This window comes from Blennius ocellaris (genome assembly GCF_963422515.1).
Source record: "Blennius ocellaris genome assembly, chromosome: 16".
Taxonomy (NCBI): domain Eukaryota; kingdom Metazoa; phylum Chordata; class Actinopteri; order Blenniiformes; family Blenniidae; genus Blennius; species Blennius ocellaris.
Genome location: NC_137665.1, coordinates 11,414,232 through 11,429,256, shown reverse-complemented (window position 1 = coordinate 11,429,256; position 15,025 = coordinate 11,414,232). Strand labels below are relative to the sequence as shown.

Here is a 15,025-nt window from a genome sequence, read left to right as displayed (position 1 = left end):
CTTAGGTCATGTGTGAGTCACTATCTGGCACTTGGTACACTGGTGGCCATTGTTATTGAGGTGCTGTAATGCTCTGTAAAGTGGCATTGTGTTGCTCTGTCCTCTGCTGTCTCAGACAATAAGCTAATGAAACAATGTATGCCCTCACAACAACAATGACAAATTCACAGTTTGCAGAAGATTCCTTTAAATTTGCATGCAAGAGATTCGAACAATTAAGTAATATTTAAGTAAAAGGATTTAAGAAGTATCGAAGCAACAACCTTTCAAATATCTTAAATGGAAGGGCTTTGGAATTTCAAATCACTGAGACAGATATTCACTTTTGATGATTTATTTCAAAGTAAAGCAGTGAAATATCTGTAGACTCTTGAACAATGTCTCATGAATAAATATGTCTTCACTGGCGCTTGTCACGTCCCACAGTACATGTTGACTGAGGCATGAGTACATATAGTACACGCCCGCACATTCTGTCTGAGTGCTCTGTACCATAATTATCACCTACCATATCCAAGATGTTGATCACCTATGTAGGCCAATGAATTCTTATGAGGCCATCTGTGAATACAAATGTTGTTATTTTTCATGCTTTATCTTTTTGAATATTATTATTAAATTATTATTATTTAAAGAATTTAAGAATTCCATGTTTGAGAAGAAAAAAAGGATTTTTGTCCTTATCCCTGCCAGGTAGATATGGAAAAAGGAGATGTAACACACACACACACACACACACACACACACACACACACACACACACACACACACACACACACACACACACACACACACGTACACAATTCCCCTTTGTTCTATTGTGTTCTTCATTCAGGAAAACCTCCAGTAGTGTTTACAGTAATTCTATTTTTTTTTTCATTTGAACCGTCTATACTTAGTGACATCTGTTTGTACTTAAAATAAAATAAAATAAAAATGTGAACACGCACCAGATTCCTCAGTGGAGGATACAACTTTTATTGAATTTTACACGCGGGAAGAGAAAAAGGGTTATTGTCAGATTCCCTAAGCAGCCTCCTGTGGCTTTTCAAAGAGAATAACCGGAGCATCATTAAATACAAAATAATTACAATATGAAAATTCAGGAGAATACACAGGGTCGATATATTGTGGGGTGAATTTCTGAAGTGTGAAGCCATTCAGGCATTTCAGAGCTTAGACGTAACCTTTGACCTGTGAGGCAGGAGCCCTGCGAGGACTGCTTTCTCCACTGCTAAAGGTGGGGGAGCCTGGCATGCCGGGAGGGCTTGACCCCGCATAGAGCAGAGACCCTCCAATGAGGAGCAAGGCAGCTGCACCCCAGCCGATGTAGAGAGCAGGGCCGAGCTCACGCTTGTGTGGGGCTGCCACATGTGGATCGTAGAAATCTCTGATGATGGAGTGGGCAGTCCAGCAGACAGGCACAAGGTACAGGAACCCTGCAATGGCAAATAGGGCGCCAGAGATGCGAGCGAGGCGGGCCTTGAGGCTGTTTATGCCGATGCATTTGGTGCACTTGACTCCGACGACCCCGAGAGCCAGGGCAAGGCCGCAGAGCAGGATGGAGAACACGGTGAGGCCGCGGGCAGCTTGCATGTCGCTGGGCAGAGCCAGCAAGCTATCATACACCTTACACTGGATCTGACCTGTGCTCTGCACGATGCAATTCATCCATAGGCCCTCCCAAATGATCTGAGCCGTCACTATGTTGTTACCGATGAAGGCTGTGACTCGCCACAGGGGGATGGCACAGACTACAGCCCCACCCACCCAACCCACTAAGGAGAGGATCAAACCCAGCAACTGCATTCCAGTGGTTGCCATGGTGAAAGCTGTTGTCTGATCTCACAATGATTTGTCTTGGTGTTATATCAGTCTCTGCAGTACAGGACAAAGTTCAAAGTCCAACGAAGGAGGGCGACAAGTCTGTGGTAGAAGATCCACTTGATCCTCAGCTTCTGGCCAACAATGAAGATGATGACGAGGTCAGCTCAGGTTAGACAATGATTGATATCCTGAAAGTAAGAAAATGACAAGAAGGCATACAAGAAGGCATTACTCTCGCTCTCTCTCTTTTTTTTAAATGTAAACAATCTCTGCAACAAAACTTCCATAAACAAACTATATCTCCAACTGGAGCTGTTGACAACAGTAACGATGGCATTAGCAAAGGACGAAGAGACTCATTGAGCATATATTTATCATAAATATTTGGAAACAGGCTGTGAGGCCCATATTTAGTGGATTCCTCTAAGAAGCACAGAGAATAGCCTTCTTTGACACAGCTGTGGGTGTCGAGCTACGCCTTGTCGGGTGAGTGGATTATCTCAGAAAAACATGAGGAGACTCAGAACACAAGCAGCTTTCATGAAAGCTCGTAGAGTGGGCCTGGAGGACCTGTCGCATCTGTTTATCACAACTCTCATAATTCTCTGAATAAAGTCCAGCATGTACAAGATTGATCTGGTCCCAATATGAGGGCTGGAAATAAGATTGTGGCAGATCATAACACATTTGAAAGAGATAAACCTAAACTTTGAGAGCTGAGAGGCAATGGATCAAATGAATTGTCCAATTTGAAATTGTCATCCTCTCAAAACTATTATTGTATTTGAATGTTTGTGTTTTATTTTTTTCATCAGTTTGAAGCTACTGGAACTCTCCAACCCCTCCTGAGCTACTCATGACCCTCTACATACCTGCCTACAGTATGTTTTTTCCACAAAGCTGCAGGAGAAAATATCACAGACAAAACTAGTATGACCACGTGACAAAAGATCTGCATCCGTTTGTTATCTGGAAACTTGGCAGATTTCAGGCAGATTTTAAAATAATTACCTCAAAAGATGTGCACAGGTTCACTGTTCCCCCCCGAAGATGACCCACAGATTAGGGTTTGCTGGCTGGTCCGGGCTTGGTTTAGCTGTAGTTGCCTGCAGTGGTGAACGGCAGCCCTGAGAACACACTTGGCTCAGCAGACGTTCCAGACACCAGGGGCAGGCTCAATCCCAGAGGCTGGGGCGGGGGATCTGCTGTGGTGATGGGCGATCAGCTCGGACACCCAGGACTGGACTGAAGATGGGGCTGCCCTCGGAGATGCCAGCGCGAGTCTGTGTGGCAGTGGGCAGAAGCATGCGCTTGTGTGCACGACTGTGTCAGTGTGTGAATGCGTGAATGTGTTTGAGTGTGTCTCCCAGTGCCTGGTGTACGGGCACAATGCCCCGCTGTTTGTCTATGCCCTCCCTCCCCACTCCTCGTCAACCTCTGTCCCAACCCTGCCACCCCACACATCCATCCAACTCAGCAATCCCCCTTTTTTTTCTTTCTCTTCTTATTCCTCTTTGACTCACTTGTTCATTTATGAGAGCCTTCTGTTTTTTTCTTGCTCGCTGCTTTTTCTTTTTCAGTCTGTTTATGAGTTTCATTGAAGTTTTCAAGTGTTAGGAGTCCTTGTGCAACCTCATGTTCAACGCACTGACAGGGAGCATGTGGTTCATTGCAGATTTTCAAACAGTTGTTTTTTTTTTTTTTCAATTAATAAATATATAATTATTTCGCAAAATATTTGCAACAATTGTTGAGGTCCATGAGGTTCAAATGCTGCAAAAGTTTGACTCGATTGTTAGAGGAGCTGCATTTTTACCTCCATGCAGTCGACCGGGACTGAAGAATGGATGAAGTCTGTCTGTGAAGGTATCTGTGAAGGTGTATATGTGAACTCCAGAATCCACGCAGTAGAAACATACATGGCCTTCTGTGTAATCCACAAAGATGCCCACCTTCTTAGGTCGGACCTCCAGAGCCAGCAAAGTAGCAGGAGAGTTGTTTGCTATGTACTGACCTCCAGCCTTTAGGCTTAAAGTCCAAAACCCATTTGCTGGACACACAGTGAACTTTCCCTTCCTGTTGATGGACTGTCTGGCAACACCCAGATTCCATTCCACCTTTTCCCCAACTTCCACTTCCCAGTAGCACCTGCCGCTGCAGAAGCTCTCTTTGGCCAGAACGTTTGCCACGCGGTCAAAGCGTTTGGGGTGATCAGGCACTTCTTGGAGTTTATCCAGGTGCTTCACCTGTTTCCTGTTGTCTGAGACTAAGAGGAAGGGGTGTGCTGTTTTAGCACTGAGGTTGACATCCACTATGAAGGAGGGAGGAAAAAATAGCAATAGTAAGACTCAGAGAACAAGAACTCATTTACACTTATTAGACAATATCAAAATGAGCTTATTCAGTTCCAGTATTCACTATTTTGGTATGTACCATTCAATCCATAATTAAAACTAATGAAAATGATTAATCCAAGAGGATGTCTTGTAATAAGTGAGAGGCTGAGGTTGAGTGACCACTAGGATGCAGTAATACTCATTAATGACTAACTAAATATTAATATATTAATTTGTCGTTTGTTTTATCTTCAGTGTTCATAGTTTTATGAAAATAATAATTAGTCCACTTGTGTAATGCAAATGCATTAGTGTTAAAAGTAGAATTACAGACTTCCAAGCAAACATAGAATAAGAAAACAAATGTGTGCAATTTGATGGTATCCTTACCTGTGTACTTCTCTATCCTCTTTAGTTCTGAGGGAGAGTTAAGAGAAAACGACATGAGAAAACAAATGCAACATGCTGATTGAATTAAGAAGATAAAGATGACACACCGGCTTTGGAGATTCTGTTAACTTCGGCATTTATTTTCTCCAGAATATCTGACAATGCTCTTCGGGTGACCCCAATACAAGGGTCAGTTTCTATGGTAACCCTGGTCCAGTCTTTCATCTGAGCGGGCTACATGGAAACAGTTTTTAGTGTGACATTAAAACAATAACTGGTCATTATTTTGTCTGTACCGGATGAAGATGCTCACCAGGGAAACTTTCTTAGTGTCATCACTCTGACTCATATTCTCAGAGACGTGAGGATCAGGTTCGATGGCTTCTTTCCTCAGCTGCTGGATCTCCTCCTCAATCTCTTTCACCAGCGTTTCTACTTTCTTCTCCTCCTCTTGCTGTCTCACCTCGATGGCAGCAACGACCCCTTTGTGGCTCTTTTCCATCGCGTTCACCAGGGTGGAGAACGTCTTCTGGCTCTCTCGCACCTCTCTGAGATAGGAGGTCTGATTCGACGTCAACATAATTAAATCAGAAACACTTTTAAGAATCAATATGTTTCGGTCTCGTAAATTATTAAGTAACTTATAACGACTCTACTTCACCTTCTGAAGCTGAAGTGAATGTTTCAGTCTTTCTATCTTCTGGAGCCTCTCCTGGATCAGTTGCTCAACATCTAAGGCCTGCACATGTGCAACATTGACTTTAAGCATAAACAAATAAAGTATTGGGGACAATATCATCTGTTTCTCACACAAGCAAAACATACTTTTTTCTCATCAGGTGGCTTCGGGGGTCGAATCTTCTTGTAGTTGTCGGCGACGTCTGCCAGTACGTGGTTGACACTGAGGTCAGGCCTGTCGGCGAACACTCTCCTGCAGGTGGGGCAGTACCTGGACTCATGTCGAGACCAGTAGTGACAGAGGCAGGACAAGCAGAAGCTGTGTCCACATGGTGTAGTCACAGGGTTGGTGAAGATGTCTTTGCACAGAGGGCACAAAAAGTGTTTCTCCGGGAGGAGACTGATGGTGGAGGCCATGTCCTGAAGAGAATCATAAACTTGTATTGAAGAGAGAAACAAAGCTTCGTTTTTTTTCCTGTCATAGCTTTTTATTCAAAGTAGTTTAACACTGAGTTGACACTGGAAGCAGTGCTGTGTTTGAATGTTAAATAAGAGAACACAGAAAACAAAGCAAAAGTGGTGCTTGTCATTTCATGAATATCCAAATCTTTATTTTATTATTCTGGCAAGGACAGCTTAAAAGATGATTTTTACTTTATAAAAGAATAATAACTGAATCTCCAGAAATATTGGAAGGTATATTTGTGTCGAGAGAAGTTTAGAAAGTATGAAGATCCATTTCATTGAGGTGAAATTATCTAAGATTCTAGATTCCAAAGTATACGAGCAACTGGCGAGACACACAGGCGCGCGCACACAAACCCACGCAAGCACAGCATCAGCAGCACTTATTTACTGGTTGTGTAGTGTGTTACAAACACGTGAGTTCAGGTTTCCGCCCCCTCCAAAGGTACACAAGGTAGAGCTAAGTGATCGAGACATAATATAAATGGGAAGAATAGGAAGATTAAACAAATTTCAAAGCTTACTGACAAAATGTAAAACTGCATCATAACATGTCAACATCTAATCTTTTATCTGTCTATGACTCTATTTCGATACGAATCCTGGTTCATAGAGGCAAAAATGTGCGTACTACCAGAATTACTGAAATATTTTTATATGCTGTGCTGTTAGACTTATGTACTCTGGTGCTACATACCTTGGATTCCTGTAATTCTTTGTTTATTAGGGAACAAAAACACCACTTACTCGCACATAGTTTGACATTGACCTCTAATAGGTGTGTCAAACATTGATTTTACTGACACAAAGTACTTTTGACGTGATTACTTTCATGGCTGAGCAGTCTCACTGTTAAAGACATGTGGGTTCTTTGTAATGATGAACAGCACAGAGAACTGAAGCCGGTAAATATGCAGTCAAACAGGAAGCAACCAAATCCTGTTACATCACCAGGGAGATACCGCTCAACACAAAAGTTACACACTAAAGTCTGCTGTTCACACCAGGTGTAATTTCTTAGTTTTGACACCATTGCAGTCAGATAGAAAAAGTTTCATGCTTTCACACAGTATTTTCAGAAAGGATTCCTCAGACTGACATTAAAAGACAGTGGCAAACTTTAAAAATTTTACGACTAAAGAGAATTAAGTTCATACTAATACAAATGTGGTCTTACCTGTTCCAGCTGGTCTCTGCCAGGCAACACTGCCGTGAGGCTTCACTCCTTCTTCTCACAGTTTGAGGTGACAATATGAAAAGACGGCTGTGGTTTGCTTTCAGCAGGTGCACTGAGGTATGTGTGTTGTCATGAAAAGGGGCAGTGCGTCAGACAATGGTGTGCTCAGTGAGACTCCACCCTGAATGTTATCTGAGCTACTGTACACATTAACTAGACAAAGACAAGTCATTGGTGGACCACGAGTGTTGAAAGTGTCCAAAGTGCACAAGAATTGACTGAAACTACAATGTAACTCTGTAACTGTCTTTATTTATCATCAATTAAATCAGAGTCTATTTTACAAAATGCATTTTACATGAAAGTTGGAAAAAAACCCAATTAGAATGGGAAATGATTTTCACTGTAATGTCGGTTCAACATTGAGACGTCTCAAAAGTTATTAACAATGAGCTCAAATATAGATTTAGTTTGAAAAAGTTTGAAAAGGAGACCATCAACCAGGCTGTCAAGCTCGAGGAGCTGAAAAGAAGCGATTAATAAAAATTGAGTTGAAGTTGAGTCGAGCAGGTGGTGTGGTTCTGTTGTCCATGTGCTCGATAGCCACCTGGGCGGTTCCCCCGGCTGATCCGCCAACCGCTCCACCGATGACACCATACAGAACCATCCCGCCTGGTCCCTCGATAGACCCGACCAGTGCTCCTATCACAGCCCCAACCACAATCCCCGTCCCCAGTCCTCTGGCCAAGGACGTTCTCAGCCACTCGTTGTCCACCTCAGCTTTGGCTCTGATCTCAGCGCTGACATTGGCAGTGAACGCGTTCTTCTTGCAGCACAGTTCCTCCGCCACGCATTGCTTTTCCATCTCATTCCACATCTTCTCAATCTCTGCTGACCGCTGCTTCCTCAGCCTCTTTTCCTCTTTCTTTACTGTGTCCTCCGCTTTCTGGAAAGTTCTGCTGGAAAAGCAACCCCCACCCAACGAGGCGACCATCAGCTCTATCTTCCTCAGCAGCTCTCTGTCCTGACTTCGATCTCGCCCGTTCTTGCTGAACACGTGAAAGCGTCCGCCGTACTTCTCGATCAGTTCTCGCAGTTGCCAATCTGTCTTCAGCAATTTGTCTTCCAAGTCAAATCCGTCCAGGCTTCCTTCATAGGCCAGCATGACCATGCAGTGTCTCAGACAGTGTCTCCCAAAGCGCTCCTTCATCAGTCTGGGGGTTTTCATGTCATTTGGGGAGATTTTCTCAATGTCAAAAGCAACAAGGAAAGCATGAGGGCCAGGTATACATAAGCACTTTGACTTTCTCAGCTCTATCTTCCTCTTGACCCGAGACATATCCTTATCGAAGATGTTCGGACCATTGACCACCATCACTCGCCTGCCAGCCAGCTCTCCGGTGTTCTTCAAGCTGCTACAAAGGCTGGTGACATCCTGAGTAAACTCCTTCCTTCCAAGTATGGCGTTGGTGAGGAGAAACTGGGATGCTCCACTGCTCCCGATCACCATAAGCCTCAATTCAATAGCAGATCCTGAGAGAACATAAGAATACGGAAACTGAAGGTGTAAAACAACAACCTTCAATGGCTAAACAGCTTTTAGCTTTTAAAACTTGTTTTCCATTATTCTTTGGCATCAGAGCAGCATGACAATGTGTTTATTGCAGAGAGGTCATTCAAATATATGTGTATTGAACAGGTACCGGTACTTCAATTCCTAAGGCATTAGTGTCGATGTATACGCACATCTTTGTAACATAAGTTCAAACAGCGCAATAAGAGTCATTTCCACCCCATTGTTTACATGCTATTATTGTTCTATATTGAAAAGCTTACCTTTCTTCCTCTTTTCCATTGGTCAGATTTCAGCAGAGATTCAGCTGTGCAACAAGGTTTACCATAGAGTTCATCGAACTGGACATGCACTTATTTTCAGGGAGAAAATCTCTATCTCTGTATCTCTGTTCCCCCTGTCTGTCCTCTCCCTTGCTGTGTCCATCTACATCTGATGATTAGAGAATTTGGCACCATGTTGAATATTAAGTGGAAAATGTCCTCAGGGTGAGCAGCTGGCACCATGCACATGCACACATATTGACAACTCTGGTGAAATCTTACTACTACTAAATTGATTACTTTGGTGACATTTGGGAATTAATAGGCTGCTGCTGTGTGCATGTGTGATCATTACTTGCATACAGACTCACAGCCTTGGGTAATTTGTATATCTGACATCAGAAAATGTTTCGTAATACATGTTGCATTTTGTTTTTACAAAACAAACAAAAGCATTATGATTTTAGAGAGACTCTACAAGGTTATATCGCCACACCAGACTGTGTTTTGCCCAACATTCAGGAAAATCAATACCTCATTAAATATGTTTGATCATGTGTGAGTGGAGCAGAAATTTTATTCCAAATATAGACTTGTATCTGTTTGTATCAGTGCAACAACAAACACAGTTTACAAAGACTGCAGGGATCTCAGCATTTATACATTATATTCAGACAGCACATGCCTGCTTGTGATCTTGAAAATATACTGAGGGTTGCAGTTACTGCATAATAATGATCGAGAATGAGTATAAACACGATTCTCCATATTTAACATAATTATGCTGATTGTGATTTAACAAGAAAGAAAGAAAGAAAGAAAGTATATTTGAGTTCTTCACAGATTAGACAATAAAAATCCACAAAAAATCTCGTATGTTTTTGGTACAGGTTTTTGTTTTTGTTTTTAGGTAACAAAACAGCGCCTCCCTGTGGCTAGCTAGACAAACAGGAAATCACACAACGTATTTCCTGTTAGTGACGTCACTGGAAGTCACTGTAAATATGTCGTGACTTTCAGTGTAACTCTGCTCCGTGTTCACATATACGACACTAATGAATGACTGACGCGGGTGTGCACGTTGACGTGGAACTCGGAGCCTCCGCCATGCCGTTGAACCGGCGGTAGGACACGAAGTGTCATCGGGATGATAAAAGTGACGCTCCGCGCTGCGCTGAGTCGCGCACGCTGCTTCTCTACGCGCGAGCTCACAGAACATGGATCTGACTGGGCACGAGCTGCTGAGCTCACAGAACAGGCGTCTCTCTATGTGCACGTGAGCTGGGTTCATCATTCTTCACTGATTCCAAAGGAATTTACAGACATTAAAAAAATAAGTGTTTTCTGATGAGTGTTCTTCTCCCCAGTGGCCTTATTGTCTCAGGAGGTGCACCTACTGTAATTTCAACAAGTACATCCCCAAAGAAAACAAAGACCAGCTCATGACCAGATGCCTTCAGCAGGAGACGGAGACTTTGTTGCAGCTGAGTAAAGTCTCCAGGTGTTCTATTGTTATCTGTTTTACCTCCCATGAAAAGCCAACGTGCTGTTTTTACTTTGCAGCTTTTAACAAGTGCCTCGACCATCCTTTGGTTTTTATTTGCAGTGTCACCTCTGTCTTTTTTGGCGGGGGGACTCCGAGCTTGGCTCATCCCTCGACCATCGCTGCCATCCTTGAAACGATTTCCCGCCGGGTCCATCTCTCGGATGAGGCGGAGGTCACGCTGGAGGTCAACCCGACTCCTGCAGGAAAGTCGAAGCTCGAGGATTACTGTAGCGCTGGGGTCAACCGCTTCTCCATTGGACTTCAGGTAACCTTCAAATTCTTATCATGACACGATATTGCAGTTTAAAATTTTTAAAGTGACATTGTCCTCTCTTCAGTCTCTGCAGGACGGGGACTTGAAAGCTCTGGGAAGAGACCACAGTTGTGACGAGGCCTTGCAAACCCTTGACCAGGCCCGCAGGCTGTGTCCGGGTCGGGTGTCGGTGGATGTGATGTTTGGGCGTCCAGAACAAACGCTTGAATCGTGGGAGAACGAGTTGAACGAGCTGCTGGAGGTCTGCGACGACCACGTGTCTCTGTACCAACTGACCGTGGAGCGAGGCACCGAGCTGTTCAAACAGGTGCAGAGCGGCCGAGTCGCCGTGCCCAGCGACGACGTGACGGCAGAGATGTACCAGTGTGCCAGGACGAAGCTCCAGCAGCGAGGCTTCCTGCAGTACGAGGTGTCTAATTTCGCACGCCACGTAAGTTGCCAGCAGGATTTCTCAGCAATTATGTGGCCCTCTGATTGATTTTGGTTTGCGGGAGAACAGGTCGGCACTAAAAGCAGGTTGACAATACTTCTTCTGACCTCTTTAACTTTAGGATGAAAAAAAATCCTAAAGTGTGGTATAACTGCTCCTTCTGCTTTGTCAGCATCCTGTATAATTACTGTGATTAGATTTTAGTCCGGTTATGGAGTAAAAGTTAAAAGGGTATTCGCCTCTAATACTAATGAATTTTCCCTAAGTTACCTCACCGTCTCCTCTGAGAGGAACGCTAATCTTTTTTTTTTTTTAACGGCGTGCAGGATTCAGTAAGTCTTCACAATCTGAGCTACTGGAAAGGAAAGCAGTACATCGGCGTTGGCCCAGGTAATCCGATCGACAATGAAGCCCTCACTGATGTTCGGTTGCGCTTGATAAAACAGTCGTCTTGTTGTCCTTGCAGGAGCGCACGGACGCTTCGTTCCTCTCGGGGACGGGGGCGTCGTGCGGGAGGCTCGTACCCAAACTCTGGAGCCTGACGTGTGGATCGGTGAAGTCCTGCGGAGGGGACATGGCACGCGGAGGCGGATCCCACTCGGCCGTCTTGGACTGTGAGCGCTGACACTCACAGGCGGTCGTGTTGTGTGCTTGTGATGAACATGTGTTGTGAAACAATGGGAGGGCGGCTTCAGTGTCCCGACGACTTTCTGACCATGTGAGATCTGACGGCAAAAGTACGAGCGCCGTCCAGCACGTCATGAGTAACGGCATTCGTGCGTTTGTTCTTTTAAACATTCTGTCCTCGAGAAGTGCAATTATCAGACTTATATTTAGCCCCGTGACTCTGTCCTGTTCTTATAAATGTCTCGCCAGTGTGAACTTCATTCATGAGAAATGTTGGCTTGACAGATTGGAGGAGGTGCTGGTGATGGGGATGAGGATGACCAAGGGCATTAATCACAAGGTGACAAGGCCGTCTCTACCTATTTCTATGAAATGCACTAATCTGTTCAGTTCATGCAAACTCTTATTTATTTATTTTTTACAGAACGTGTTTTTTTTTTTCATTAGTCATTGTTCTCATGGCACGTGCTGATGTGTGGGTTGTTTGGTATTTACTAGCACTGGAAGCTGTTCAGCCCTCAAATGAACCTCCATCAAGTGTTTGGTGGATCTGCTGATGTGAAAGAGTTGCTGCAGAGCGGTCGGCTGATCCTTGACGACAGGTGACGTGTCATTTTAACGTTTTCTGTTCTTCAAAAATGATTTTATGGAGTAAAACTCAATCCCTCAGCAGCCGACTGCTCCAGCGCCCCGCAATACGAACTTGTATGAAAGTTAGAAGAAGATGACTTGTTAAATAAATCTTTGTGTAGCAGATGAAAAGCCTCCGAGATAAATCACAATCAGTTTTACCTGGTCTTAATCCAACTATAAATTGATTTAGTATTCTTACCATCATTAAAATCACAACGCAACATTCATTGCAATGTGGTTATTTGTTTCACAACCTCCTCTCACATATTTGCGGCTTCTCTGTATAGGGGCCTGCGCTGCTCCTGGGATGGACTGGCCGTCCTGGACAGCTTACTTCCCACTCTGCTGGTGGAGCTGGAAAAACACGTTTATCCAGGCCCACACGAGGACCATCCTAATTCGAGTGACCGACACCCAGAGAGGACCACAAGCCCTCGATGACAGTGATATTTATTGGACTGATAACTTTGTAAAAAAAATAAAAATAAATTGTTTATGGCTGAAACACGTGTAAAAGTCTGGATGTCTTCAAGAGCATCAGTGCTCATCCACAAATCTCCCTGTTTCATCCTCCTGCATAGAAGCTGTATCTTTGCACACCCTTTTCTTTTCTTTTCAGTGTTGGAGTTCCTTTTCTTTGTTATCATGATGTTCATCTTTCAGCACAGCGTGCTCAACAAAAGTTCCAATGACTAAAATATAACACTCTGCAACGCATTATTTAATTCTGATTTCTGTGATGGAATTACTCGCGGCACATAAATATTTTTAATTACGCTCCTACACCATGATCATAACAAAGATAATTATTACTCTGCCAATAGAGAGGAAATGGCTTGTGTTTATTGTGAGTGTAGATTGAGTTATCTACTTATTTATTTACATTGAATTCTTTTTTGTCCTTTGGAAATTGGGTTTTAGTAATAAGTCTCTGATGAATAGTTTATGAGCAGAAACATATAAAAGTTCGAGTTAATTGTCAATGTTTCCATGTCATTTTCTAGATTAAGTTGAAACGTAGTCTCTGTGTCATAGTAATAGTAAAAAGCCAGTTTTTTTTAGAATGAGTGGGCTCTCTCCATGGTGCTGATTTCATCCTGTCTCTCTCTTCTCGCCCACCTCCTCCTCTTTAATAATCGATGTTCCTTTTTTTGCTTGCTCGAAATAGCCACTTACCATGGTGATGAGAGTGCCCCCTCCCCTCCTATTTCTCATCAGAAACATGAACAATCAGTCGTGTCTGACAATAGAAGAAGACGTCCAATGAGGATCAGTGTAGGAGTCATCCTCTCAAGTTGCTCGGTTCCCTCCCACATGCTCTGTCCGGCTTTTTACATCATCCAACTTCAACGGACTGCTTACGTCCATGCGCGTAATCTGACAGTAAACGTGTCCTTGGTGTTTAAAGGGATACAGCGTCTTTGTCTAAAAGTGGCCGATTGACTAAGTGATGACAAGACATAAATGACGATTAGAAATATTCACTTTTTATTACAGGGAAAATGACAAATGTACAAAAATAAGAATGCACTGGACCAGCCAGGTGCTACAGAGTATAACTCTTGACTTGTATCACATTGCAGCATACTACTACAATTTTGTTTTGTCGGGAAGCCTCACGATTCATTGAATCTGACACTTCTCGGGTTTTGGTTTTTTGGTGCTTGATCCAAGCACCAGCCGCAGGTCGCTGGTGAAGCTCGGCCGGCGCGCCAGCGGGTCCACGGCGGCGCAGGGCGCGCGGCCGCTCCTCCTGCCGCGCTGCTGCTGCTGGCCGCACAGCGACTGGTAGGTGAGGATGGGGACGATCTGGTGCTGCGACGGGCTGGTCTCGTCGGGCAGTCCCCCCAAAGTGGCCACAGCCCTGAACATAGCCTCCAACCCGGCGCCGGTTTTAGCGGAGGTTTCGAAGAACGTGGCCCCCTCACCTAGGATCTCCCCCACGTCGGAGCGTCGGAGCGCCCGCCGAGAGTCCAGGTCCGCTTTATTCCCGCATATCACGACGGGAACTCTCGCTGGGGGTTTGATTTTTTGTAGCTTCGCCTTTGCAGCTTTGATTTCGTTGAGCAGTTCGTGGACTTCGTTCAGTGACTCTTTGTCATCCAAACTGAAGACGAGCAGAAAAATGTCACCTGAAAAGAAAGAAGAAAAAGAATTAGCTCAAGAAATCACTAAATATCTCATGCATTATATTAAAGAAAAAAGTACCGGTAGTTCTATCTAGTATTGTAACTTAATTTACCTGTCAGGACGGTTAACCTCCGCTTTGCAGGGAAGTCCCTCTCACTTGATGCGTCCAGAAGATCTATTTGGTATGTCTCTCCTCCAATGTGAAACAGCTTTCGATGGAAGTCCTCCGTGGTGGGCTCATAGCTTTCTTCAAATTCTTTGCCCAAGAACCGATGCAAGATCTTGGTTTTACCCACTTTTGGCGCACCAAGCACAACTATTCTGTGGCAGTTTTGCGGCTTGGTCAGACCCAGCTCCAGGTGATCCACGGACCTTTTTGACAGGCGATCGGTCGATACTTGCCGATTGCCGGAGCTTGATGATCTGCTTTCCCCTATTTTCTTATCTTGTTGTCTCCAGCACTTTTTGACTGTTTTGATAAGCCCCATGCCTTTGACTTTGGGGTGCTGGTGCTCGGAGGTGAGCGCAGCGTGCGTAACGCTCGATTGGTGATGATGCCCGGTGAGAGAGCTGAACATTTCGAAGATGCCATCAACGGGAAGGTAAAACTTCTCAGTTGTGTTCATCTCTATGTTGTCTCCAGTCACCGACAGGCAATCAGAATCAGCCCATTTGC

The 15,025-nt window shown here is 44.2% G+C and overlaps 5 protein-coding genes across 5 annotated transcripts; 1 reads left to right on the top strand and 4 right to left on the bottom strand.

The window, feature by feature from the left end:
- Positions 1 to 958: 958 nt before the first annotated feature.
- Positions 959 to 3,590, bottom strand: cldnk (claudin k). The gene is made up of 2 exons (XM_080511518.1): positions 2,839 to 3,590; positions 959 to 2,015 (listed from the first exon to the last, which is right to left on the bottom strand). Exon 2 carries the CDS (start codon positions 1,822 to 1,824, stop codon positions 1,177 to 1,179), a length of 648 nt encoding a protein of 215 aa, XP_080367644.1. The 5' UTR covers positions 1,825 to 2,015; positions 2,839 to 3,590; the 3' UTR covers positions 959 to 1,176.
- Positions 3,003 to 6,965, bottom strand: btr02 (bloodthirsty-related gene family, member 2; the record flags this gene model as incomplete). The annotated part of the gene is made up of 8 exons (XM_080511948.1): positions 6,874 to 6,965; positions 5,379 to 5,651; positions 5,215 to 5,292; positions 4,867 to 5,115; positions 4,661 to 4,787; positions 4,454 to 4,580; positions 3,747 to 4,080; positions 3,003 to 3,110 (listed from the first exon to the last, which is right to left on the bottom strand). Exons 2-8 carry the CDS (start codon positions 5,646 to 5,648, stop codon positions 3,003 to 3,005), a joined length of 1,293 nt encoding a protein of 430 aa, XP_080368074.1. The 5' UTR covers positions 5,649 to 5,651; positions 6,874 to 6,965.
- A 416-nt stretch (positions 6,966 to 7,381) lies between these two features.
- LOC308141379 (GTPase IMAP family member 7) lies at positions 7,382 to 8,728 on the bottom strand (the record flags this gene model as incomplete). The annotated part of the gene is made up of 2 exons (XM_080511513.1): positions 7,382 to 8,406; positions 8,710 to 8,728. 2 exons carry the CDS (start codon positions 8,726 to 8,728, stop codon positions 7,382 to 7,384), a joined length of 1,044 nt encoding a protein of 347 aa, XP_080367639.1.
- Positions 8,729 to 9,752: 1,024 nt separating this feature from the next.
- rsad1 (radical S-adenosyl methionine domain containing 1) lies at positions 9,753 to 12,660 on the top strand (the record flags this gene model as incomplete). The annotated part of the gene is made up of 9 exons (XM_080511947.1): positions 9,753 to 9,985; positions 10,077 to 10,210; positions 10,316 to 10,520; positions 10,594 to 10,959; positions 11,286 to 11,349; positions 11,426 to 11,573; positions 11,872 to 11,926; positions 12,085 to 12,188; positions 12,507 to 12,660. Exons 1-9 carry the CDS (start codon positions 9,857 to 9,859, stop codon positions 12,658 to 12,660), a joined length of 1,359 nt encoding a protein of 452 aa, XP_080368073.1. The 5' UTR covers positions 9,753 to 9,856.
- A 1,182-nt stretch (positions 12,661 to 13,842) lies between these two features.
- On the bottom strand, positions 13,843 to 14,975 carry rasd2a (RASD family member 2a; the record flags this gene model as incomplete). The annotated part of the gene is made up of 2 exons (XM_080511515.1): positions 13,843 to 14,351; positions 14,462 to 14,975. The coding sequence occupies 2 exons, from the start codon at positions 14,973 to 14,975 to the stop codon at positions 13,843 to 13,845; spliced, it is 1,023 nt and encodes a 340-aa protein (XP_080367641.1).
- Between the last annotated feature and the right edge of the window lie 50 nt (positions 14,976 to 15,025).

Coding starts and splice junctions, on each gene's coding strand:
- cldnk (XM_080511518.1), bottom strand. CDS start 1,824: ATGGCAACCACTGGAATGCAGTTGCTGGGTTTGATCCTCTCCTTAGTG.